Source organism: Nyctereutes procyonoides, unplaced genomic scaffold (genome assembly GCF_905146905.1).
Source record: "Nyctereutes procyonoides isolate TBG_1078 unplaced genomic scaffold, NYPRO_anot_genome, whole genome shotgun sequence".
In the NCBI taxonomy this organism is placed as follows: Eukaryota; Metazoa; Chordata; class Mammalia; order Carnivora; family Canidae; genus Nyctereutes; species Nyctereutes procyonoides.
The window spans coordinates 2246019-2273100 of record NW_026575121.1 but is presented as its reverse complement, the minus strand read 5'-3'; the positions used below and the strand labels follow the sequence as shown (position 1 = coordinate 2273100).

At 38.1% G+C, this 27082-nt stretch overlaps 2 protein-coding genes across 21 annotated transcripts in view; one reads left to right on the top strand and one right to left on the bottom strand.

Moving 5' to 3' along the window:
• CAB39L (calcium binding protein 39 like) overlaps positions 1 to 9811 on the bottom strand; it is a 104769-nt gene extending 94958 nt beyond the window's left edge. Inside the window, exon 1 of one of the 4 annotated variants that reach the window (XM_055335783.1) lies at positions 9679 to 9811. The gene's annotated coding sequence lies outside the window, so the exon portion shown is untranslated. The remainder of the gene's footprint in view (positions 1 to 9678) is intronic. The other 3 variants (XM_055335785.1, XM_055335784.1, XM_055335781.1) reach the window with 3 other exon arrangements.
• A 14-nt stretch (positions 9812 to 9825) lies between these two features.
• SETDB2 (SET domain bifurcated histone lysine methyltransferase 2) overlaps positions 9826 to 27082 on the top strand; it is a 59893-nt gene continuing 42636 nt past the window's right edge. For 5 of the 17 annotated variants that reach the window (XM_055335769.1, XM_055335772.1, XM_055335770.1 and 2 more), the window contains exons 1-7: positions 9826 to 9949; positions 10510 to 10593; positions 12780 to 12875; positions 13726 to 13921; positions 16206 to 16550; positions 22750 to 22875; positions 24602 to 24667. In XM_055335769.1, coding sequence (XP_055191744.1) covers positions 16535 to 16550; positions 22750 to 22875; positions 24602 to 24667 — 208 coding nt within the window. In that variant the 5' untranslated portion in view covers positions 9826 to 9949; positions 10510 to 10593; positions 12780 to 12875; positions 13726 to 13921; positions 16206 to 16534. The other 12 variants (XM_055335762.1, XM_055335758.1, XM_055335757.1 and 9 more) reach the window with 12 other exon arrangements.

The following is a 27082-nucleotide window of genomic DNA, read 5'->3' as shown; positions in this document are numbered from 1 at the left end:
TACATTCAGTAAATTTATTATCCCTTAGGTATCTTGGATATTAGCTTCATTTTGAAAGATGATTTTTCATTTTATTTCCTGAGTTTGGTGAATTTTCTTTTCATACCTTCTTCTTTTTGTTCATTTACTTTGGGTTCTGAGTTTGTATTTGAGACCTTATTTTTGCAAAAGCTTGTTTAAAGATATTATGCTGTGGTTTTCTTTAGCTCTGTAGTTGAATGTTTTGGGGGAGACTTTTCATGAACTGAACTATTTTGACTCTCATTTTATGTTTTCTACTTATAGCAATTTCATATGGGTGTGGTGTGGCAGTATCTGCTCATTTTGAAGTGTCTTAATTTTCCTAAACCAGATACCAAAAGTATATAGACAGGAATCAGGGATTTTGAAAATTCACTGGATTTCTTAGTTCAACAGAAGTTCAATCAGTTTAATAAATTACAGTTTTTTAAATCAATTATTCCTTTTTGGGTAAGAGTGGTTGATGTACCTTCCATTCTTTCACACCAAGATACCTAATTTCTACTATTTCCTCTTTCTCTTATCAACAAGCCTCCAGGTAAATGGTGTCCCTTCCAAGTCATCCTCCTATCTCAAAAGCAGTACCTTTCTCAGACTGCTCTTTGGTCCCATGCACTTTCAAGTCCCTTCCTTCTATCTAACAGGTCTCAAACTTCTTAGTATTTCCCTTCTTAGGGTGGGGCTTTCACTTTCTGGAATTATTTTATCTGCATTCTCTTGACTCAACGTCCTGCTTCCCACTCTCGTTTTAAGAGTCTCAATCTCACTTGCCACTTTAGCATGGGGTCCAGAGCTCACTCTCCTGCATTTCAGGGTTTACTTCCCTACACACGCATAATTTGAAATTATCTTAGTTAGACAAGGTTGACAGTAGTTTAATTTGCTTTCTTTACAGATCTGAATGGTTTTTAAAAGAACGTATGGTGAGATCTGGATTTAGACAGTTACCATAGTCCTATGAACACCTGAAGTCAGGTTTTTCAGTTATTTTTTAAGAATTATTTTCTAGCTTTACTGCATGTGATCGAAAGTTTGACCTTTATTTTTTGGATCTGAGGTTTTCTTTGTGGTCTAATATAGAACAGATTTTTTACACTGTCCCCTGTGCACTTGAAAAGATGTATTCTCCATTAGTGAACTCGAACTTTGATATAAATCTAGAAAATCTACCTTACAATATACTTAACAGTACTTATGTTGAGAGACGTGTGTTAAAGTTCTCTATTAGCAGGTTTCTATTTTTTGTCACATCCCTTGTAGTTTTTACTTCATGAAAGCTGCTGTTTGACATTTTTTAAAAATCTTGATTGTGAGTGTAGCCCTTAGCTTAAAAATATCCTTTATTTTAGTGCTTCTTGAACTAAATGCTGCCTTGTCTGATACCAACAAGATAATTCTGTTTTTAAAACTTGCATTTATCTGAAATATTTTGATCTTCCCTTATTTTAAATTGTTCATTAATTCCATTTAAATAATTTTTATAGGTGTACCTTTGTATACAGTAATCTGAAAATCTTTTTCATCAGATTGAGCCCATATATTGACTAATATAGCTGATTATTTTTGGTGTTATTGGTAACTTTTCATGCTTTATACATTTTATATATTTGTACACGCAAATACATATAGAAAATGTGTGCATATCACTATGTGGTCTGTTTGTTCTTTTTAAAGAACATATTTTAGTATTTAGGAAACTTTTCTATATTTTGTTCTTGGGGTTAACTCTGTAGTATTATCTTTATATAACACTCTTTATTCTCCTCCCCTATTTTAAAGATATTAATTCCCTACTAGTAGTAACAAAATTTTTTTTTTTTTTTTAGTAGTAACAAAATTAGCAATTCCTCTACTCTTCCTTCTCCTCTACCATCTAGTTTTGATCACAGGTATTATTATTAGTGTTTCACACATCTAAGTATGTATATTTACCTATATGTTTAAACTTCCATCACTCAGCTTCCTGTGCTATTCTTTCTTCATAACTAATTCCAACAGGGCAAACAATCACCTTTTTCTACTTTCTATTTACTCTTCCTTTCTTCCCCCATTTTTTTTTGGTGGGTTATATATTTCTACATTGTCAGACTATATAACATTTACATACCATTCTATCACCATTATTCCCATCTTCTAACTGTAGCCCTACGTGAAATATACTCAATGCTTACCACCTGAACTGATGCTGAAGTTTCTCCAATCATTTCTTGGTTGTCTGAAATTTGTTTTCTGGAATATTCTTCAGGAAGGATTCATAGAAACAATATTCCTTGAGTTGTTTCATGTTTAGAAAGGTTTGTTGATGTCCTGACTTCTTGAAAGATAGTTTTATGAGATACGAAATATTTATTTCCTTGGATATTTATAAAAAATGTTTTGTTTTTATCTGCCATAAAAGGTTGCTGCTAAAAAAAATAAAACAAAACAAAAACAAAAACAAAAGAAAAAAACTAATCCAATTTGATTTTCTTTCCAAGTGGACCCCGTCTTTGTTTCCATGGAAGCAAAACAAATTTTTTTTCACCTTATTTTTAAAATCTAACAATTTCTGTAAGAGTACATCTTTGTGTTAACTGTTTTGGGTTGAATTCCCCAGATTCACAGTATGCCTTTCAATAAATATAGACTTAAACATTATTTATTGGTTAGGTGCTCTTGAATTCAATTCTAATAGTTCTCTGTTCCATTGCCACAGTTCATATTTTTTTATGGTGGTAAAACAAACAACATAAAATTTGCCATTTTAATCATTTTCAAGTATACAACCAAATGGCATGAAGTTATATTCAAATGTTACATAATCATCACCACTGTACTTTGGTTTACACTTACTTACATATACATTTTGGTTCTCTGCCTATCTTGTTGCTTTCTCTTCACTCCTTGAAAATGTTTGATTTCCTTTAATTTTCTCCTTTCTATTCACTTACTGCTTTCTGTGATGTATGGTCACTCTTGTTTTCTTTCACTTAATCATCATTTAAAAATATTCTTTCTCCTAATTCTTTCTTGATTTTTTAAAAAAGATTTTGTTTATTCACTCACGAGACACACACACACACACACACACACACACACACACACACAGAGGCAGAGACAAAGGCAGAGGTTCCATGCAGGGAGCCCGACATGGGACTGGATCACGCCCTGGGGCCAAAGGCAGGCACTTAACGGCTGAGCCACCCAGGGATCCCCCCAATTCTTTCTTGAGTTGTCAGCTCTCACTTCACATCCCTGTACAGCCTAGTCATCTCATTTCTGAACTCCTTTTATTTCTGATTTGTGTGGTTCTTTCTTTCTTTCTTTTTTTTTTTTTATTTATGATAGTCACAGAGAGAGAGAGAGGGGCAGAGACACAGGCAGAGGGAGAAGCAGGCTCCATGCACCGGGAGCCCGACGTGGGATTCGAATCCGGGTCTCCAGGATCGCGCCCTGGGCCAAAGGCAGGCGCCAAACCGCTGCGCCACCCAGGGATCCCTGTGTGGTTCTTTCAAAGGTGTCTTTTCCTTATTGTCCCTTGACTTACTTTTAAATATTTAGATTAGCATTTTCATCTGCTTTATGGTCACATTTTTTCTGCTGTGTTTCCATTATATAATGTAAAGTTGCATGGCTCATTTTTATGGTTTTTTCCCTTACAACAACTTAGTATGTAGTTATATCATCGTCCATTTCATCAAGTATTTATGCTCTCCTGGACTAGGAAGAGACTTGTTTTGTTTTACATTGCATGGATGGACTGTAGTTTTAAAAAACTCATCCCCCAATTAAAAGACATCTCGGTTGTTTCCAGTTTTTGGTGATTACAAATACAACTGCTATAAATATCTGCAGGGAAGTGATTATAGGTTTCATTTCACTTTCCATGAGAAAAGCATATAATAGTCCTTGGGAAAATGTAAATTAAAATCATAATGAGATGCCATTACACATCCCATTTAATGGCTAAAACTAAAACAAAAACAACTGGCAAAAAAGAGAAGCTAGTGGAGCTCTCTTACCTTGCTAGTAAACTTCAACCTAGGAGTGAGATTGTTAGGTCACATGATAAAGGTATGTTTAATTTTATAAAAAACCATCAAACTGTCTTCCAAAGGCCTGTGGTATTTGCATTCCCACCAGCAAGACATGAATCCAGTAGCTTTGCATCGCGGCCAGAACTTCATATTTTTTTTCTTCCTTTCTTTTTTTTTGGGGGGGGGGCATGGCGCATTCTAAGAGGTGTGTATGGTGGTATCTCATTTCATTTCCTCAATTACTATTCTATATTTTTCTCATTTAACACATAATGGTGACCTTTCCCCAGTTTCATTAAATAGCTGTATCACTGAACAGCTTTTGAAAATATTCCTTTTAACAGGCTGAAATACAGTCTATTATGATGCATGTGTAATAATTTATAAAATCATTCTTCTACCATTGGTTATTTTTTATTGCCAATTATTCCTAAATATAAAATCACACTGTGATCATAAAGCTTTGACTCCCATCTCCCATTTCAATAGAAGTTTCCTTACAAAGGGTCAAAGAGTATACATAGTTTTGTCTCTTGCTGCATTCTGAGATAAATTGCCTGATTAAATGTTTATTTCTTTAATCACAAGTTAAATATTTTTCACCTAAACCATTGTGCCTGTTCTTTTTGTGATCATGAGATCATGTTCTTTGCTCATTTTCTGTTAGGGTACTCCTGTTCTTACTTGATTTATAAGAGACAAATACGCTCTCCAAAGGTATAGATCTGACTTGAAATATGAAATGTATTTCAAATGAGCAAGCATGCATCCAATACCAACTGCATGCAAACTTGTTCAGGACTCAGGAAGGCATCTTGCCTTCCAGGGAATTATTTTGTTTGTCACAGCCTGTGAGAAACAAGGTAACATAAGATATACTTAAATGAAGAAATCTGAGTATAGGGCAAGAAGAGGTTGTGATTAAGTTAAACTTGTCTATACTTCAAAGAGGAAGTTGAGCTAGGCATCAATTACTTTCAAAGTTAACTGTGGGCAGTGAGAACCACTATAGAGTGAAAAGCATAAAACAAGGTAGTCCCTAGGTCTGCAAGTAATATAGGCCACAAACATAGTATTTGAGGGTCACAAGCTATGCACCTTACTCCTCCCAAATCTAACTGTAGTAACCTAATAGAATCATCAAAAGTTCATGACAACCTCACAGAAATGAAATTGTTAAAGATCTTTTTTTTGTGATAATACAACTTTTTAAAAATTAAGGTAGAGAATAGAACCCTACTCCTACCACCACTTGCAAGCGCTTCCTACCATGATATATTTTGGCCTTTAACTTGAGCATGAGGCATAAACACTGGAAGGAGGTGAACAGCCAGCTCGGCCTGTAACAGGCTGCTGGTGCTGCGATGGCAGAGAAACACGTTAGGAGCCTGGGGGCTGCTGACAACGTTTTGCAGCAAAGCTACCTAATTGGTTCATATTTTTACTTAGGAAGGAGTTTTTAAATTTTATTTGAAAAAATTGGGAGGGGGAGGCCGTGGGGCACCTGAGTGGCACAGTCGGTTATGAGCCAGACCCGTGGTTTCAGCTCAGGTGGTGACGTTGGGGCCTTGAGCCAGAGCCCCACATCTGGCTCCAAGCTCCGCACGGAGTCCGCTTGGGATTCTCTTTCCCCCTCTGCCCTTCAGGCTTGTGTGTACCCTCTCTCTCTCTCTCAAAATAAATAAGTACATTTTTTTAAATTGAGGAGATGGCAATTATTTTTTAGTTATCACAGTTGCCAAACCTGTATCTTTACCAAGAAGTCAAAGGTGAGAGAAGTGGGGGCTTTGTCAACAATACAGTGGCATATAAAACGTCAAGAAAATGAAAAAGAGGGCTTAAGTCAGGCGGCGGCAATGAGCACAGAAAAATGAAAAGGAAAGCCGTTTTGGAGGCTGAAGCTACATATTATACAGTTGGGCAAATGGGAGAAGTAAGAGTTTGAAGTTATAAATCTGAGCCACTCAGAAGATACCTATACTGTTAATCGACATAGGAAACGTAAAAGATGGAGAGTTGCAGACAAATTGAGTGGATCCAACCGTCCCAAAGACTGTGAGAAACGAGTGTTAAGGGCTTACAAGAGCAGAACTTGACATAAAATTAGGGCTTATTTGCACAAAAGGTATAGTTTAAGTGGCAAGAACAAATGAGATCATTACAAAGGGAGAAGTCATAAAAAAGGGAAAATTAGTTTTTCGATTTCTGTCTTTAAAAAAAAAAGCTTAATATATAATACTTCAGACATTTTCTCTTTAAGTGAAATAATCTGAATGTCCCACATGTTTATCTCACAAGAATTTTCTGTAGTTAACGGACACTCTCATGACTCAGGCATTCAATCAATTTCATTGATTAACAGAAGACCACAAACGGCCGATGGTAATTTTGGTCTTCATACAGTTTTAAATCATTTTTTGTCTTTAGTCATATTATTTAATTTATTCCTATGATGAACTGTATTTGTTAAAGACTGGAAAAGTGATGGCAAAATGCACTAATTAATGAGGAATACAGAAATATTTCTATTAATTTCAAAATGTTCCCCCAAAGTAACATTTATATGATCAAAATTACTACAAAGCAAAGCAAGGTGAGGAGGTATTTCTAGCACCTCAAAAATAATTTTAAAAAAGGGAATGTTTATTTTTTTTTAAATATTTTATTTATTTATGCATGAGAGACATATATATAGAGAGAGGCAGAGACACAGGCAGAGGGAGAAGCAGGCTCCATGCACCGGAAGCCCGACGTGGGACTCGATCCCGGGTCTCCAGGATCGCGCCCTGGGCCAAAGGCAGGCGCCAAACCGCTGTGCCACCCAGGGATCCCAAAGGGAATGATTACTATACACAAATTTGGTTTTTCAGTTCATGAGGTGGGAAAAACCTATCAACTATTAAATGTGTTTTTTAATTAAAAAATGCTTCATTAAAATCTTCACTAATAAAATCATTTAGAGTCTTAAAATATCAGATAAAGAACTGCAAGTAAGATGAGAGCATTTTTTATTTTTTATGAAGGTAAATAGATTTTAATTGACATTCGGCCACAAAATACCACATTCAATTCAAAGGTGTCATCAAATTTTTTTCTAATTTTAAACAGCATACATCAATTGATAAGGGGGGAAAAAATCTAAACTTCTGTATTATTATGAGACTGCAATGAAAAATAATCCTTAACAGACCAATGTTAAATCATTTTTATTTAGTCACTTAACATTGTTCATGCAAAAGTAATATTTAAATATTCTGTAAGGATCTTCAGATTATACATTATGAAATCTAGAGAACAGTATTTTTCAAAGGAAAAAATCTCGGGTTTACCTAGCCTATTATTTAAGTATTAGTTATTTAAAATTACAGAAGATATTTATGCAATATAGTAAACTTAAAGTTGCAGTATTTTGACTTTAAGCAGGGTTAAAAAGAAACTAGAAGAGTGATAAATTTTTCTTTAGAAGAGATGCAAGGCATTGACAAGGTTGGTATTCATTTACTGAAACTGTATGCTTTCAAGGAAAACATGGCAAATACAGCATTATTACTTAAGGGTTCACCTTCATTATCGAAGTTTTTCTGTATGATGATTTCATAAAAAGACCTTACCCAAAAAAGGGGGGGGGGATTATGAACCTATCTAGAACATTACGTGTATGTAGAAACTGGAAGCAACAAATAAAACTTGGTGCAAAGGAAATGAAAGTATAGGTTTCTAGAAAGCAGGTTTCAAAAAATTCTTTTTCAGTTTGGCGAGAAAGAAATGAGATCCACACCTTCCAATCACTGCGTCATTTTATTTATTCGTTCAACAGCTGCACTTTCAAACATATGCCAAGCATCGTTACAGGAGAATGCTACACACAAGTTTTGAGCTATAATGTGCTTTCTTAGCCAAAGACCTCCTTTACGAAGGTCATAGACAATGACCAATCAACTTCGCCAATCAACTCAACGCTGAGTTATATTGATACTTAACTCTTGCAACTTAGGCTTCTAAGGCTCAATGATTCAAAAGGCAAATTTTAAAAAGAAAATTAAATTTGTAATCGTTCGATTCCTGCTGTTTCTCTGACACTCCTGCCACAGAACACATGGTCCTCCGGACCAGGGTGAGCCGTCGGTTAACAACCTGGATAGCTGAAAACTCAACTCGAGGCAAGCATCTTTATCTGTGCTTTCGTCCAAAGCGTACCAAAAATCCTAATCACAAAATGTCGGCCTTTTATCTGTTGGGTTTTCAGATCCGATACAATCTCCTACCAAATGAAAGAATGCGTGCCGTCCTCCTTCGATATAAAGTCAAAAATAAATAAATAATAAAATAATAAAAATAAAATAAAATTTAAAAAATAATAAAAAAACTAAACTAAAATAAAATAACAAATAAAATAAATAAAATAAAATAAAAATAAAAAATAAAATAAAAAATAAAAATCAAATAAATAAAATAAATAAAATAAAATGATAGAAATTAAAAATTAAAAATAAATAAAATAAAAAAATAAATAAAATTAAAATGAAATTAAAATAAAAATAAAATAAAAATCTAAAAATAAAAATAAAAAATAAAATAAAAATAAAAAATAGTAAACATAAAAAGTATAAAATAAGTAATATAAAAATTAAAAATAAAAATTTAAAAATACAAAATAAAAATAAGTAAAGACAAGATAATAAAATAAATTAAAAATAAATAAAATAAAAATTAAATTAAAAATAAATATAAAAATAAAATAAAATAAAAAATTCAAAAAACCAAGATAATAAATGAAATAATAAAAATAAAATAAAAATAAAAAAAATAATAAAACACAAACCCGAGGAGGAAGAAGAGGAGGTAATTCCTTCCTCCCTCCATCCCAGAGAGAGCTCAGGACAACTTTCCCTCACAAGCGCCTCCCCTGGGCCCCGAGGAAGCCACCGAGCAAGTCGGGACGGACACAGAAACTTCTCCATCTTCCACAGGTCGTCACCAGGGAAACAAACGCTTCTGCCAAGGTCCGTCCTCCCCTGCACCGTTTCTGCAGACACCACCGCTTGGGAGAACGGGGGGGGGGGGGGGGGGGCGGGGGACGGGTAGAGACCACCGCCCGCACGCACGCGCGCTCCCCGCGCAGAGCCAGTCCCCGCGCTCACCAGGTGCTCGGCTGGGCGGGGAGCCAGCCCTGCAGCCGCCTGCCCGTCGCCCACGGCGGCCAACGACGGTCCCGTGCGACCCGAGGCCGCGGCGACGCACCCCCCGCCGCCCGCTGCATCGACAGCCGCCACCTTGCCCCCTTCCGCATCCGGCGGTCCACCTGACCGCCTCCCCAGCGGGGCTGCCGCCCGACGTCCCGAGGCCGAGTTCCGGGGCGTCGGTCAGAGCCCCCACCGAGCCCTCACACCCCGGACGAACCGAAACCACCGGGGGTCCTCCTCCCCGCCATCCATCACCCTCTCTAGCCAGGGCCGACTCAGCCCAAGAAAACCTCCCGCGCCGGGGAAGCGAGAAGGCACCAGGTGCAGGCGTGTGTCCCCGCCCCCGCTCCCGCCCCCGCCCCCCGCAGGACCCCTCCGCGCGGGGAGCCCCCTGCGCTGGGTCCCACCGCCGAGAACCTCGGTCCCGGCCACACACAAGATGGCAGCGCAACACCTACCAGAGGAAACAGCGGCGCCACCACTCCAGCGCTGCCGGCCTCTGACGACTGCGAGGATCCCCATTGGCCCGGCCAGAGAGCGCGAGACTAGGCGAGAGCGCCGCCAGCCAATCGGGAGGCGGCGCGCCGATGCGGCGCCGCCGCGCTGCCGGCGCGACGCGCGCGGAGCCTCTGAGGCGTGGACCCGGTGAGGCGTCCAACCAATGGGCTCCCGGCCAAGTAGTGGGATCGGCGGGCGTCCGGCTGCTGTCCCCCGCGGGATTGGCGTGAGGTAGGCCTGGACGGGGGAGCCGGGGCCGGCTCTAGGCAAATGCTGAGGGGCTTCCCGGCCGGGGGGCGGGGCGTCTGCGGCCGTGAGGTCCCGTGGCGTGGAGTCGGAGAGGAGCCCGACCCGCCGGGGCGGGGGGAAGGGGGGACCCAGCCTCGCTGACGGAGCGGGGTAGGCGGGCGGCGTGGGAAGAGCCGTGGTGCGGCCGCCTGACGCTTCCTCGCGCCCTGGGCCGCGCGGACCCCAGCGCTTCACGCCCCCCTTCCCTGTGACGCACCTGCAGCCCCAGGTTGCTGTAGGAGGGCCCGCGAGCGTCCCGAGGTCCCAGCCCCGCCTCCCACTTCCGGTGTCGGGGGGGGGGTGGGAGGGGAGGGGGCGCGTCCACGTAACGTGAGGGGATGATTTCCTCAGCAGCCGGGAACCCGAGGCTGTCAAAGGAGCTGCGGGAAGGGGACTGCGGCGTAGCAATCCCGAAGCACAACTGGGAGGTGTGGCCGCCGACCCGTGTCCCAGGTAAGACTTCCCACGAGCCCTAAGTAAAGTAAAAAAACGTTTGTCCCGAGGTGGCGGAGCCGGGAGGCGACCGTGAGCGCACCGGACCCCCGTGGACCGCGGCCCGGTCCGGGTGTAGGGAGCTGTGCTCTGAGGTAAGTGCACACCCGCCGGGAGGGGGGGGGGTTTGAAAAGATGGGTTTTTGGTTTTGATGTCTTTTTTTTTTTTTTTTTTTTATGATAGTCACAGAGAGAGAGAGAGAGAGGCAGAGGGAGAAGCAGGCTCCATGCACCGGGAGCCTGATGTGGGATTCGATCCCGGGTCTCCAGGATCGTGCCCTGGGCCAAAGGCAGGCGCCAAACCGCTGCGCCACCCAGGGATCCCGGGTTTTTGGTTTTGTTTTGTTTTTGTGTGTGTGTGTGTGTTTAGATTAAAGACGGGGTGTCCCTGAAATCATCCTGCCTGGTTCCTTCCTGATTTTTTTTTTTTTTTTTTTGGTCACTGGCACTTAACGGTTTGACACCCCCGCCCCCCGCCCCGGAGCTTCCTCCTCAGAAAAACTGGCATACTAATATCCTCTCATGATTGCCACACGGATTGGTAAGAACGGGCCGGTTCGGGTTCCGAACCGGCCGGAGCGGGCCAGACACGTGGTGGGTACTGCGGAAACGTTCGTTGCTCTCAGCGCGTCGGGCTCCCCGCATGGAGCCCGCTTCTCCCTCTGCCTGTGTCTCTGCCTCTCTCTCTCTCTCTCTCTCTCTCTCTCTCTCTCTCTCTCTGTGTGTGTGTGTCTCTCAGGAATAAATAAAATCTTAAAAAAACAAGAACATGAGAAGTAAGCGATGGTCAGTCTCAAAAAGTGCCAGTTTTCCAAAGAACGAAAGAGACTGTAAATGGAAGCTCCACACACACCAGCTGCTCTTCTCCAAGATGAAAAAGTGTGGGGGTTTGGGGAGTTGAGGGCGGGGGAGGGTGGGTAGGTGGGTGGGATAGGAACAAATTGAAAAAATGCTGTTTCATTCCAAAATATTAAGCCCGTTGTCTCTGGATGGATGATGAGGCTATGAGCGGTGTAACTTTTCTTACTTAGGCTTGGCTGTTATTTTGCAGAGTGTCTTCAGTAAACGTGGGGTACCGTTCCCTTACTTATAAAGTTTCGGAAGATAGGAATAACCCCTGTGAGCGTTTTCTTTAAAAAGTGATTAGTATAGACTGGCCTGCTGTAGGTGGAAATACGCATTGGTAGAATCTTTCTAGAAAAGCACTTTGGGGGTGTGCTCCAAAAGCCTTCAAAATGGTCAATGCTTTTTTTTTTTTTTTTTTTTAATTATACACTTAAGTCTTAAACTAAGTGCACTATTACATTCCCTTTTTACACACTTAGAACCCTGCAGATAGGGGACCCCTGGGTGGCTCGGCGGTTTGGCGCCTGCCTTCAGCCCAGGGTGTGACTCCGGGGTCCTAGGATCGAGTCCCGCATGGGGCTCCCTGCATGGAGTCTGCTTCTCCCTCTGCCTGTGTCTCTGCCTCTCTCTGTGTGTCTCTTGTGAATAAATAAATTAAAAAAAAAAAAGAACCCTGCAGATACCACGCACAATTCACAGTCCCTGAGTCCCCCCCTTGTTCCCCCAAACCCACACTAAAGATCTTGATGCAGAACCTTTAAATCTTTTTTTTATTTTTATTTTTAAAGATTTTATTTATTTATTCATGATAGTCACACAGAGACAGAGAGGCAGAGACACAGGCAGAGGGAGAAGCAGGCTCCATGCACCGGGAGCCCGACGTGGGACTCGATCCCGGGTCTCCAGGATCGCGCCCCGGGCCAAAGGCAGGCGCCAAACCGCTGCGCCACCCAGGGATCCCCTTTTTTTTTTTTTTTTTTTACACTTACATATTCTCAGTGGGTTCATATATGCATTTGTAATTTTTAAAAATGGTGACCAGGGGAATCTCTGGGTGGCTCAGCAGTTTAGCACCTGCCTTTGGCCCAGGGCACGATCCTGGAGTCCCAGGATCGAGTCCCACATCAGGCTCCCTGCATGGAGCCTCCTTCTCTCTCTCTCTCTCTCTCTCTCTCTCTGTCTCTCATGAATAAATAAATAAATAATCTTAAAAAAAATGGTGACCAGTATCATACTGTATAATTTTCTAATTTGTTTGACAGTGTTTTTGAAGTATATACAAGTTATTTATAGCTGCATATGTATTTATGGCTCTTTTTTTTTATATATATACCTGCTGGATAGTGTTCCAGTGTATGGCTGAGTTCTGCTAATGTAAAACATTTATTTTTGTCTCTTTTATTGGTTTTATATTAAATTCTATCTTGTTTGATAGGTACTATATACTGCATTTTATTTGCGATTCTCTTTTTGACGGACGTTGGTTGTTCCCAGTTTTTCAACTTCTAGACAATGCTGCAGGGAAATCCTGGTATGTATTGTATTGTGCACATGTGCGATTCTCAGGGATAGATACCAGAAAGTGGGATAGTTTGGTTTTAAGTTATGAACATTATTTTTTTTTTAAATTTATTTACTTGAGAGAAATAGCACAAGCAGATGAGGCAGGATGAGGGAGAGAGAATCTCAAGCTGACTCCTGAGCACAGAGCCTGACAAGGAGCTTGATCTCACAGCCCCAGCCTAACTTTTGTTTAGACTTTTTTTTTATGCTTTTGCCTTTAATTGGGATTTCTACCACTTGAGCCTCTCTGATATTAAGTCAGTAATTTCAATTTGAAATTCATGTGAATTGTTCTGTAAAGTGTTTACAGATGAAGTGTTACAGCTTCACGCCCTGAGCTAATGGCAGACGTTCAACCACTGAGCCCCCCAGGCGCCCCTCCATTTCTCTTTTTAATTGAGGTTTGCCACAAGTTTTCTTTGTTCTCCATATTTTAAAAAATATAATACTTTTGCATTTCAATTTGAAATTCATGTTAATTGTCTATAAAGTGTTTCTCTTTGCTTTTTCTATTGGTTTTCATATAAAATTCTATTTTGTTTGATATGACTTTCTGTTTGCTGGTATGTCTTTTTCACGTACTGTAATTTCAACCTTTTGATAACATTTTGTGTGATTTAAGTGGGTATTTTACATTAAAATGTCATAGCTAGATTTTGCTTGCAATCCAGTTTTGAGAGTCCTTTACGAAGTTAGATTAACACATTCACCATTTTGTGATTATTAACAGTGTGGCCTTTTGTCCTCTTATTTACTGTGCTTTTCTCTTGTATCTTTTATTTTTCCATTTCTCTCTCTCTCTCTCTTTTTTTTTTAAGATTTCATTTATTCATGAGAGACACAGAGAGAGAGAGAGAGACAGAGACACAGGCAGAGGGAGAAGCAGGCTCCGTGCAGGGAGCCCCGATGAAGGACTCAATCTCAGGATTCCGGGATCACGCCCTGAGCTGAAGGCAGACGTTCAACCACTGAGCCCCCCCCCCAGGCGCCCCTCCATTTCTCTTTTTAATTGAGGTTGGCCCCAAGTTTTCTTTGTTCTCCATATTTTAAAAAATGTAATACCTTTGCATTTTCAACGTAGTTCTTAAATTTGTTTTCTTAACAATCTAAATTTAGTGTTGATATCCTCCCTATGAAGAACTTGACCTGCTTCTACTTAACTTATACCAATCTAGCAATAATCCCCTTCCATTTCCCTTCTATAATTTCCCACACTTCTTTGTATTATTTTTGTTCATTTGTTATTAAAACCCATTTTTAATCCGTCTTTAGCATTAATGTGTTTTAGTCATTTTCTCATTTTTGCTTCTTATATCTGAGTACTTCTGTGTGTGTTAGTTTTTTTCACAAAATTTTGGGTACTTTCTTCTTTCAGAGAGTCTCTAATTGGCTTTTTGAATGTCTCAAAGTCTCTTCCCTTCCACTATTGAAAGATAGCTCGGCTGAAATGGCATTCTGGGGTCAGACTTACTTTTTGCCTTAACTTGCTGCATCTGGTATTTCTGATGAGAAGTCTGATTACCAGTCCGATATGTGTTTATTTTAGATAATCTAGATTTTCTGGAAGCTTCTAAGACTTCGTGTTTTTTATATTTTAAAGCTTATACACAATTTGTCTAGTAGCATGTATTTTTATCTTGCTTGGTACTCAGTGACCCTTAATTGGTTTATGTGTTTTACAGTTTTGAGAAATTCTTGGTATTTATTGCCTCTTTTTCATTCTATTTTCTTCTTATTTCTTTCTTCTGTGTTCTAATGAATTACTCAGCTCAGCCTTCTAGCTTACTGCTGGCTCTTCATCTGAGTTTATGCCATTCATTAATTCAGTCATCTATTGTTTATTTAACAACTATTTTTATATCCAAGATGCCCTAATGATTGTTTTTCAAAATCATGTTATTGTATGGATGTTTCCTTCTTTAGCTCTTTGAGGATATTAAATACAATAACATTTGTTTTAAAATTATTTTCAGGATGTTCTGTTCTGTTGACTGTAAGTCCATCCTTTGGTGGGTTTGCTTAAGTCTCTTATGGTGTAGCTTTCCTCAGATATTTAATGACTTTGAGTTGTGTGCTCATCTTCTGTGAGAAAATTTGCTCTTCCTTTTGCTGTGTTCTGATCGTGGTTGGCATTATGTCTTCAGCTTCCCATCTGTGTCCTTTCCCTAGAGAGGTCTCACAGCTTGGTCCATAGAGAGTTCCCTTTTTGTTTTTAACATGACTATATTTTTTAATTAAAAAAAATCTTCTAATGTTTCTGTGGTTTGGTGTGGGATTGGGAGAAGAATTTATCATACGTTGGCTAACATCTTGAGACTGAGAATTCTTGATCTTTTTGACGTATAGTTCCACCTCCAAGTGTATATCTTACGGAAATAATCAGACATATGCATAAAATATATTCCAGCATTATTCATTATATTGAAAAAAATAGAGATAATCTAAATGTCCAATATAGAGGTTTATTTACAGTACTAATTAATAATTTATGAAAATTTAATTAAGATTCTTTGGTGTACTTTAATACATGGATTGATTATTGAACAAAGTACATTATAACAGCCACTTAAAAGTCTTATTACAGAAAAATATTAATGAGGGTGGAAAGTGCAAGATACGTTATCAATAAAAGATTATTAAAAAATTGTGTACACTAAAATCCAAATTTCATTTTAAAGTATATATACTGAGGGCAACCCTGGTGGCTTAGTGGTTTAGCCCCGCTTGAAGCCCGGGGTGTGATCCTGGAGACCCGGGATCGAGTCCCACGTCGTTCTCCCTGTGTGGAGCCTGCTTCTCCCTCTGCCTGTGTCTCTGCCCCTCTCTCTCTCTCTCTCTCTCTCTCTCTGTGTCTCTGTGAATAAATAAATAAAATCTTTAAAAAAAATAAAAGTATATATACTGAAAGTACTATAATAATTGCTAATATTTATGGAGTCTTGTATGTGCCAGCCACTGTTCTAAGTAATTAAATCTTCACAACAACCCTTTGAGGTAGTTAGTGTTACCATCCCCATTGTAAAAGTTGTTGTAAAGTATTTATAAAAAATAAAAAAAGCTTAAAAATATTTATAAAATGGGGATAGTTTATGTGAATTAATATTTTAAATATGGATGATTCTTAATTTCTCTGTAGCTTTGTAATTTTGATATTTTACACATTTTTCCATTTAATATGTATTCTTGTTTCTATAACAGTGTATGTTATTTTAAAAGATAAAACTGTTAAAATAATCTTTTTTTCTTATGTATTTTACTCTTTGCATATACGTACCAATCTTTATTGTTTTCTTTACAGAATGTTTCATGCATCCATGGACCAAAAGATGGAGTTGGTTTTTATTTTTAAAAAGATATTATCAATGATCTGAAGTTGCATGGACTTGGCATCAGATGGGACTAGTGGTCATTTTTTAAAGTTTCTTCAACCACAATTACTATTTGAAAATTCAAGCGTCCAAGAATATTGGGTTTAGAATTGGCATAATGATGTATTTTCTCTGAGGACTGCAAATTTCATAGAGACCATAGTTGGATGCCAGTTGGATTCCAATTCTTCAATCAAAGTGATTCAGTCCTTTGAAAGTTAATTTTGAAGAGTTTTATGTTTATGGACGACGCCAAAAGATGGGAGAAAAAAATGGTAAGTTTGGAAACCATTGTTAAACATTATATTTTAAAGTGTATAGACTACTTAATGAAGCTGAATTGTGGAGCTTCCAAGGTTTTTCGCTGCAAGTGACTGTTACACATTTGAAGGAATTTAGGATTTATTCTCATGTAGTCAATAATTTTGAGTCTTTATAATTAATTGTATATATAAACCTAAGTTCTTTAATGTACTTTTTTACTTTTTACAAAATACACTTTATTCTTTTAGAAAACCTTTAGATTCACTTTTTAAAGAAAAGTTGACAGTACAGAAAATTCCCCTATCTTCTACATCCAATTTTACTTATGATTAACATCTTACATTTGGCTGGTACATTTTTTGCAATTCATGAACCATAATATGCATAATTAAAGTGCATAATTTATTCATATTTTTGTAGTTCGTACCTGATGTCTTTTTCTGTTCTAGGATGTCACATTATATTTATTTGTCATGTCTCCATAGAGTTCTCTTGGATATAATAGTTTCTCAGACTCGTGTTTTATTTTGTAGTATTTTGTAGGATGCCCCTCTTATTGGAATTATTAATTGATTTTTTTTTTCTCATGATTAGAGCAAGGTTATAGGTTTTTGGGAAGAAGACCATAGAGGTAATCACATCAAAGGTTTTTGTTATCAACATAACATTTCTCTCTTGTGGATATTGAGCTTGATCATCTGGCTGACATAGTGTTATGTGATTTCTCCACTGTAAATTACATTTTTCTCTCCTTTTCCCTACAGTACTTTTTGATAGGAAATCCCTGTATGCAGCTCATGTTATTGTTTTTTGAGAACAGAATATCTACATTAATTATTTGGAATTCTTTTACAAGGGAACATAACTCCTTTCTCCCAGTTATGTATTTATTCAATCATTTATTTATTTCAGTATGGAGTTATGCGTAATTATGTTACTCTATCCAGTACTGTTTTGTTACTCAAATCGTCCCAGTATTGGCTGTTAGGAGCTCTTTCAGTTGGGTCTGTGTCCCTTTGACATACTCGTATCAATGTGTTTTTGTTTGTTTTTTTTTTTCTTTTTTAGCACTTCCTCATTTTCTGGTCCTGTAGGATGCTGCAGGTGTCTCTTGTATAATTCCTGCCCCAGTTCTAGAGTCAGCCATTTCTCTTTTTTTTTTTTTAATTTTTTTATTTATTTATGGTAGTCACACAGAGAGAGAGAGAGAGAGAGAGGCAGAGACATAGGCAGAGGGAGAAGCAGGCTCCATGCACCGGGAGCCTGATGTGGGATTCGATCCCGGGTCTCCAGGATCGCGCCCTGGGCCAAAGGCAGGCGCTAAACCCCTGCGCCACCCAGGGATCCCATAGAGTCAGCCATTTCTTGAATGAGCTCTGGTTCCTTTTAATGAAGGATGGTGTCAGAAACCAAGATCTGGGCGATAGTTGTTACTGGGCTGTCCTTGCTTATAGGCCCTTTCGGCTGACAGAGCAAGGAAGTGTATGTGTATGCTAACCTGTATATACACATATCTATAAATGTCTCTATACGTAACCATCAGTATCTATATTAAGCTAAACATGAGTTTATTCTGATGTTCCCAACTCTAATCCATTACACATCTCTCCCAACAGTGAGAAAAGTGGCTGCCACCATCTGTTATCCATTTAGTTACTCGATTCCTGTGTGTGTGTGTGTGTGTGTGTGTGTGTGTGTAGCCATATCAGAAATGTAAACTTATTCCCAGATAGGAAACTACAGTGCTTATGCACAGTTCCTTTTGCCTTTAGTCTTAAAGACTGCACTTATTTCCAAAGTTATTTAGGTTAGCATCTTTTCTACCTAGCCCTTCAGTGAGGTTGTGTATACAGTCGTAATACAGTTAGATGTTTTTATTGTGGTCAGCACTCCTTCCTTGGATCTGACCTCTTAAAGATATTTTAAAATTTCACTACCCTTTAACACACTTGTAATATACAGATTGTTACACAGATCATACTGTTGATCTAGTAGTCACTGGACTATTCATCTAGGCCAGTAGTTCTCAAACTTCATTTTGGTCTCAGGACTATTTTATACTTAAAAAAGTATACTTTAAAAGTACTTAAAATTTAAAAGTACTTAAAATCCCTGCCAGTTTTAGTTTATGTGGATAATATCTCTTCATATTTACTGTATTAGAAACTGGGGCTCCTGGGTGGCTCAGTTAAGCATCTACCTTTGGCTCAGGTTGTGATCCTGGGGTCCTGGGATCAAATCCCACATTGGGCTTCCTGCTCAGTGGGCAGTCTGCTTCTCCCTCACCCTCTGCCCCTCCACTTGCTCTCTTTCTCACTCAGGCTTGCTCACTCTCAAATGAAGTCTTTAAAAATAGGAATTGAAATTGAGAAGCTTCACAAATGTTAATGGACTCATTTAAAAAATAATAATAAACGCAGCATGTTAACAATTTACATTTTTGTGAGAAGTAACTATTCTAAAAAAATTAGAAAAACATTGTTTTACACCTTTATAAATCTCTTTTATAGTTAGTTTAATAGAAGGAGTCTCATATCTGCTTTTGCATTCAATCTGTTATGATACGTTGTTTTGGTTGAAATGTATGAAGAAAATGAAGCTTCACACATACAAAAAGTTGGGAAAAAATATCTTAATAGCCTTTCAGATAATTGTGGACTTTTTTTTTTTATGCAACTACACAACTCAACAAGTAGTTACTTCTTCAGGGTCAATTGTAGTGTGAAATCTGAACGCATATCTGTGAGTTTTATTATACTCTTACATTAAGGTCCATTGGACCTTCTTGCACATTGAATAGATCTTTTATGATTTTATAATATCATGCATTAGACACTTGGAAAATAATTGGATCAGTAAATTATGCAGATTTTCCAGATGTTGACACATTTCATCATTTAATATTTAAAAATCACATTTGTTAATATTGCTACCAATATCATCAAAAAGTGATTAATTATAGAGAAGCTATGAGGCTTACTGTGGTATATGCAAGGTTTACAAATTTCCAGTTTTAACTTGGTAATGTAAATTTTATCATTAGCAACAAATGCTGTCGATACTGAACTTCAGATGGTAGGTTCACTTGGTGCTTTTCAAAATCTTCCCATCTAGATATCCACCTCAAATAAAGATAAATCCCTAGTATGGAACATTGATTCAAGAAACATGTTAACAACCATTTAAGTGCTTTTATAAATAGTTTTATCTAAAACCAGTGATTTTTGTTCATTACCTGTCAGTGAAAAACTTAATGATTTTAAGGATTCTGGAAGGTCCTTCAAAAAATACTTGCCCACTTAGCTGAATGATATCTAAAATTCCACAATTAGAAATTAATTTCTTTCACTAAAGACTGTATTCCCTGTTTAATTGTATATGGTAAATTTTACTTTTACATCTTTAAAATTTGTATTTAGTATGTACTGTGTGTGTATATATATGTACGTATACATATATACTACATATATATTTACTCTATGTAGTAATTTTTTCCTAAAAGCCACATGCTTATCCACACATCCAACTCCATGAGGTAGATGTTATTATTCCCATTTCATAGATATGGTCCAACAGCTTAACGACTGGCAGTGCTGGGATTCAAACACAAATGCATCTGAACTCCAAAGTCTAGGTTGTTAATCACCACTTCTGTTTTTGTGTTGACTCCTGGTTTTCATTCTTTTTTTTTTTAATATTTTTATTTATTAATGAGAATACACAGAGAAGAGAGAGAGAGAGAGGCAGAGACACAGGCAGAGGGAGAAGCAGGCTCCGTGCAGGGAGCCCGACGCAGGACTTGATCCCAGGTCTCCAGGATCACGCCCTGGGCTGAAGGTGGCGCTAAACCGCTGAGCCACCTGGGCTACCCTCCTGGTTTTCTTTCCACCTGTTTGCTCCTTCTTGGTTTCCATGATTCTCTTTTCTTACATTCATTGCTTGTATATCGGAGACCCTCTTCTCATTGTATACATTCTCCCTAATCACATCTACTCTGTGATTTCAGCAAGCATTTGTGTGCCATTGACTCCAAAATCCATGTAATTGGACCAGATATTACTCTGGAGCTTGTGTACTTAACACTACTTAAATTTCTCACTTGTCCCATCTTTATACCTTATCTCTATGAGTACCATTACTATGCCCAAGTCAGAAACTTAATAACCTTTCTAAACTAACCACATCAGAAGATGCTTAAACTTTTTGAGTGGATCCCATAGTCTTTCATTTAAAAAGAGAGTTGCTCTCTTCTGCTGAGTGAAATAAGTCAATTGGAGAAAGACAAATGCATGGTTTCACTCATATGAGGAATATAAGAAATAGTGGAAGTGACTATATGGGAAGGGACGGAAACTGGGGAAAACTTAGAGAGGAAGACAAAGGGTTGCAGAAGAGGAGGGTATGGCGGTTGGAGTAACTGGGTGATGGGCACCGAGGAGGGCACCTGATGGGATGAGCACTGGGTGTTATACTATATGTTGGCAGATTGAACTTAAGTAAAATACTAAAAATAAAACTTAAAAATGGAGTTGCTTAGCATGGCATGAAAAGCTCTCCATGTCATGGTCCCTCTACTTTTTTTTTTTTTAAGATTTTATTCATTTATTCATGAAAGACACAGAGAGAGGCAGAGACACAGGCAGAGGGAGAAGCAGGCTCCATGCAGGGAGCCCAATGTGGGACTCGATCCCCGGACTCCAGGATCACTCCCTGAGCCGAAGGCAGACGCTCAACTGCTGAGCCACCCAGGTGTCCCGGTCCCTCTACTTCTGAAGCATCATTCCTCATCCCTTTTGTCCTCTTACATTGTGCTTATTTCAGACCTTGAAACCTTGTCTGAGATGTGCTATGGGGAGTTTAAAAGTAGGCTTGGTCTCATGTAGGCATCAAGCCAAGGTGTCAACAGGGAACCAATACCCCTTCTGAGGCTACTGTGGCGGCATCATCCCTAATTAGTGAGAGATCCCCTTTGGGTAAGGTGACTTTGTCAGGGAGACTTGGAACTATACCCAAGCCTTTTATGAAGATTCTCACCTTGCTGCCAAACTTAAGAGGTTCAGGGTTTAATTTTTATTAAGAAAAATGTATGTTTTTGTAAACTTACTAGGCTCTCTGCTTATTAATTGTCCCAGTGGCTTCTCAAGTGATCTTTCTGGAGTACAATAGTTGTTATGTCCCTCTTTTGTTTAAAGCTCTATTCATTAGTTTTGAACATCTTATGTATTTTAACACTTTAACATATAAATGAATTTTAACATTTTAGGTATTTTTGTTACTTTTAAACATGGTAGAAATGTGAGATTTGCTTTTTCTAGTTTAATTGTCTTTCTCATATTTCTGTTTTCAACTTTGAAAGAATTATTTCCTCCAGGAAAATTTTTTTAAGTAAACTCTACCCCCAGCATGCAGGTTGAACTCAAGAGTTGCATGCTCTGCTGACTCAGCCAGCAAGGCACTTATCTTTAGGAATTTTTGATGAAGGTGTTCACTTGCTGAGCATCTGAAATAATTGCCTCATCTATATAGCTACCTATAAAAAGTTTGAACATTATTTTGCTTCATATAATTATTTTAAGAATATAAAAGATTTTTAGAAACATTGTTGGACATACACAGCAATTGTTGAGATGTTTCTTTTTTTTTTTTTTTTAAGATTTTATTTATTTACTCATGACAAACACAGAGAGAGGCATCGACACAGGAAAAGGGAGAAGTGGGCTCCCTGCAGGGAGCCCAATGTGGGACTCGATCCCAGGACCTTGGGATCAAGCCCTGAGCTGAAGGCAAATGCTCAGCCACTGAGCCACCAGGCGTCCCTATTGAGATGTTTCATTCTATAACTGTCCACTTCCATATTCAGTGGAAATTATATCCCTGAAACTTTTAAAATACTTATGTGTTTATATTATGTCTACCGCCACCTTAGAATGAAGCTGTTCCTTCTGTTTTCCAGGGACACCAGAAGTAGTATCACTGAAATTTTTAACGTATTTTTGTTGGCAGAAATAAGTGAAATACTTAGGTCATATTCTTTGTTTATAGTTCTTATAAGGAAATAATGATCAAAATTTTTTTCCCTTAAGGTAAATGAAGACCAATTAAATTTTGATATTACTTAGAAACCAAGTGGATTCTATGTAACATGTGCCTTAGGGAAATTATAGTCCATTTCTATTGAGCACTCAAGCTATTCACTTATTTTTATTTTAGGTGATGCAAAAACTTTCTGGATGGAACTGGAAGATGATGGAAAAGTGGACTTCATATTTGAACAAGTGCAAAATGTGCTGCATTCACTGAAACAAAAGATAAAAGATGGGTCTGCCACAAATAAAGGTATGGAGTACAAAAAACATTAAATACATTTAATGCTAAATATTAACCAATGGCAATATAGTACAATTCTATTTCCAGTATTTTTCATTTTAAAAGTAAAAATTTTTTTTTGTTTTCTAAGAGCCTACCATGCATTCTGTTTCCTTTGTGTTTGTGCCCTGCTTCTGTAAACACTTGATTTTACCATATATCATAGACACTTAGTAAAAATGGGTAAAGATGATTACTTTGAATAACAGCTGCTGTGAATTTATCTCTTTTTCTCTCAGGCTACTTTGCTGTCCATGTTTTCTTTTTCTCTAATTCTTTTTGAGGCAGGGTGGGCATTGCAGAAGTAGTATCTGCTCATTGTACAACGTTTAGTACATATAGAGTGAAGTAAGTCAATCGGAGAAGGACAAACAGTGTATGTTCTCATTCATTTGGGGAATATGAATAATAGTGAAGGGGAATATAAGGGAAGGGAGAAGAAATGTGTGGGAGATATCAGAAAGGGAGACAGAACATAAAGACTTCTAACTCTGGGAAATGAACTAGGGGTGGTGGAAGGGGAGGAGGGCGGGGGGTGGGGGTGAATGGGTGACGGGCACGGAGGGGGACACTTGTCGGGATGAGCACTGGGTGTTATTCTGTATGTTGGTAAATTGAACACCAATAAAAATTAATTTATTAAAGAAAAAGAAAAATATGACAAATTACCCATCACTGCATCACTCAGACACCTAGTGTCTTTTAAAATATGAAAGCACATTTGACTATATTTTGCCTGCTTTAAACAGAATTTGCCTTACTAGTCTTCTGAAAGCAGAACTGCACTCTACATAGACAGCTAGTTCAGTCAGCCAAATTTTTATTTTTCCTGTCTCTTAGTTTTCAACCCTGGTTGGAGAGCCTTAGACTTTTATGTAGAAATCTCCTTCTTTGCTTCAGGATGTAAGATTTTCAAACAAATTGTCTTTTAGACCATTCTTAATATTTTTTGGATATTCTTATAGACATTAATATTTTGTTTGCTTGTCCAAAAATAGTATTGTTTTTCATTTTGTTTTATTTTATTATTTTTTATTTACTTATTCATGAGAGACACAGAGAAAGAGGCAGAGACACAGCAGAGGGAGACGCAGGCTCCCTGCAGGGAGCCTGAGGTGGGACTCGAACCCGGGACTTCTGATCAATGCCCTGGGCCGAAGGCAGGCACTCAACCCCTGAGCCACCGGGGCATCCCATTGTTTTTCATTTTAATATTCTTTTTCATTCCTTTCAGGAGTCAGATCTAGTTTTGAATCCAGTTCTACCATTTCCTTGCTGATTTGACCTGGAATATATAATGTTTTGGGGGGGTTGATTTTGTTTTTTTGTTTTGTTTTGTTTAGAGAGGGAGGGGGGGGGCAGAGGGAGCAGGAGGAAGAGAATTGTAAGCAGGCTCCACACCCAGTGCAGAGCCTAACATAGGGCTCGATCTCACAACCCTGAGATGACGACCTGAGCTGAAATCAAGAGTTGGGTGCTTAGCTGGCTTAGCCACCCAGGCACCTTGGAATAAATAGTTTAACCTAAGACTCAGTTTTTGTTTCTAATGCTGGTAATTGTCATAAGAACCTCTCAGACGAGTTAATGAAGATTAAATAAGATAAAGTTTGTAAATTGTTTAGCACAGTAGCTGCCACCATGAATGAAAGTGATGCTGCTGATGATTGTTCTCATACTTTTTTATTTTCCTTAACAGAATATATTCAAGCAATGATTCTAGTGAATGAAGCAACCATAAGTAACAATTCCACATTGATAAAGGGTACGTGCATTTCTAATCCTAACCTTGAGTTTTCTGTTATTTTCTTGACTCGAAGCAGGCTTAATTGACTTAAGTATGTCAGATTACCTAAAGATAAGTTAAAGTGAAATGTAAGATCTAGGGCATCCGCGGTGGCCCTGCGGTTTAGTGCCACTTTCGGCCTGGGGTGTGATCCTGGGGACCGGGATCAGGTCCCACATCCGGCTCGCTGCATGGAGCCTGCTTCTCTCTCTGCCTGTGTCTCTGCCTCTCTCTGTGTCTGCCTCTCTCTGTGTCTGTCATGAATAAATGGGTAAGATTTAAAAAAAAAAAAAGTAAGATCTATATTGGCAAATTATATAAGTCAATTTCCCTATTAAATGAAAAGTCCTACCCATCCAGAGATAGGAAATGCACATTCTTCTGAATGTCCTAGGGAAAGAGTAAGCAAATGTATCTCTTCTTCAGAACATTCTAAGACTGCAAACTATTGTAAACCCACTTTGTGAGAAAAACAGTCCTACAAAGGTATATTCCAGCATAGATATAAGTTAGTGTAAGGATTTTATATTTCTAGATTTTTATTAGACCATTAGTCTTGCAAACTGTAAACAAATTCATTTTAGAAGGGATTGATCAAAGATAATATCCCAGAACTGAGAAAAGAAAAAGTTTTTTTTTATCAGAATCACTCTCCTATAAATCTTTGTGTCTAATTATCTAAAATCTTAAGAAAGTGCTTTACTGAATTTTAATTAATACTGCTAAATATTGTTAACAAATTAGAGTAATTTTAACTGCATAATTTGTAGGATTAAGGTTTTAAATCTCTGAAAATATAGCTAGCATCATCAGTCTATTTTTAAAAAAACTTTATGGTATTCAAAAGTATTCTCTATTTCAGTAGTTAATGTATAGTTTTAGAAGGGTGGATTCTTTAAGAAAACAGCTTTTGTCAGTATCTTTCAGTAGCACTTGGAATCAACATAGTCAAGAGATTACACTAGTTTTGCAAGAGGGGCTTTAAAATGTGGGAGGAGGTAAGAGGAAATAAGTGGGTTTTTTTTTTTTCTTTCTGAAACAAATTATTTCTTACTATATGAAAGTAAATTGGGTTTTGGTTTAGGGGTTTTGTAATGATTTCATATTTTTATATAGTTCATTTGAAATATGAATTTATCAAAATACAAGTATATGTTTGCCAATGTAGAGCAATATTTGTAACTAAGTAATTGGGGAGTTGTATAATTGATATTATTGGCAAATACAAGGATTAAGAACTTCCTAGGAATAAAATTTCATGTTAGTTTTTATTTTAAAAAGAATAGTGGGGAAAAAAAAAAGAATAGTGAGATTAGGAGAAACAAAAAGACTTGGTATCAAAACAAGCTATCCCAGATAGAACCTGGATTGCCCAAACCAGTAATTACCTTTATTTTCCTTGCTTGTGTATAACTCTTAAGTATGTGCTGTGTCCCCAAAGGATTGGATACTGTTTTCTTGAGAGGAATTATTATTTCCCCTTTCCTCCTTTATCTAATGATTAATTTTAAAATCTTTTTTTTGGGATCCCTGGGTGGCGCAGCGGTTTGGCGCCTGCCTTTGGCCCAGGGCGCAATCCTGGAGACCCGGGATCAAATCCCACATCGGGCTCCTGGTGCATGGAGCCTGCTTCTCCCTCTGCCTATGTCTCTGCCTCTCTCTCTCTCTCTGACTATCATAAATAAATAAATAAAATAAATAAAATAAAATAAAATAAAATAAAATAAAATAAAATAAAATAAAAATCTTTTTTTTTTCAGTAAGTCTTATTTCTAATTATGTTTATATATGTTTATTCATATTTGTTAGTTTGGTTTTATATGACTCATACAAAGAAATTAGGAAATATCAAATTCTTAACTTGTAAAACTTAATTTTTAATCCAGAATTACAGTCCTTATCAACTATCAGATTTTAAAGTTTTCTTTACCTTGATAATTAAAGAGGAATAATTATTTTCCAAGTAGCCAAATAGTGTTCTCTTTTTATAACTTAAGCTATTCTTTTATTTACTTAAACTTTTCTTTTTTTTTTTTTTTTTTTTTTTTTTTTAATTTATTTATTTATGATAGTCACAGAGAGAGAGAGAGAGGCAGAGACAGAGGCAGAGGGAGAAGCAGGCTCCATGCACCGGGAGCCCGACGTGGGATTCGATCCCGGATCTCCAGGATTGCGCCCTGGGCCAAAGGCAGGCGCGAAACCGCTGCGCCACCCAGGGATCCCTACTTAAACTTTTCAAACACTTTTTTTTCTGCACTGAAAGACAATTGCAAGTTAATGATCTAAGGCAGGATGAGAATCACTTTTTTTCTTAAAGTCCATTAGTGCATAGAAAAGAACACATTTAAAAAATACCTTTAGGGACACCTGAGTGGCTTAGTCAATTAAGCATCT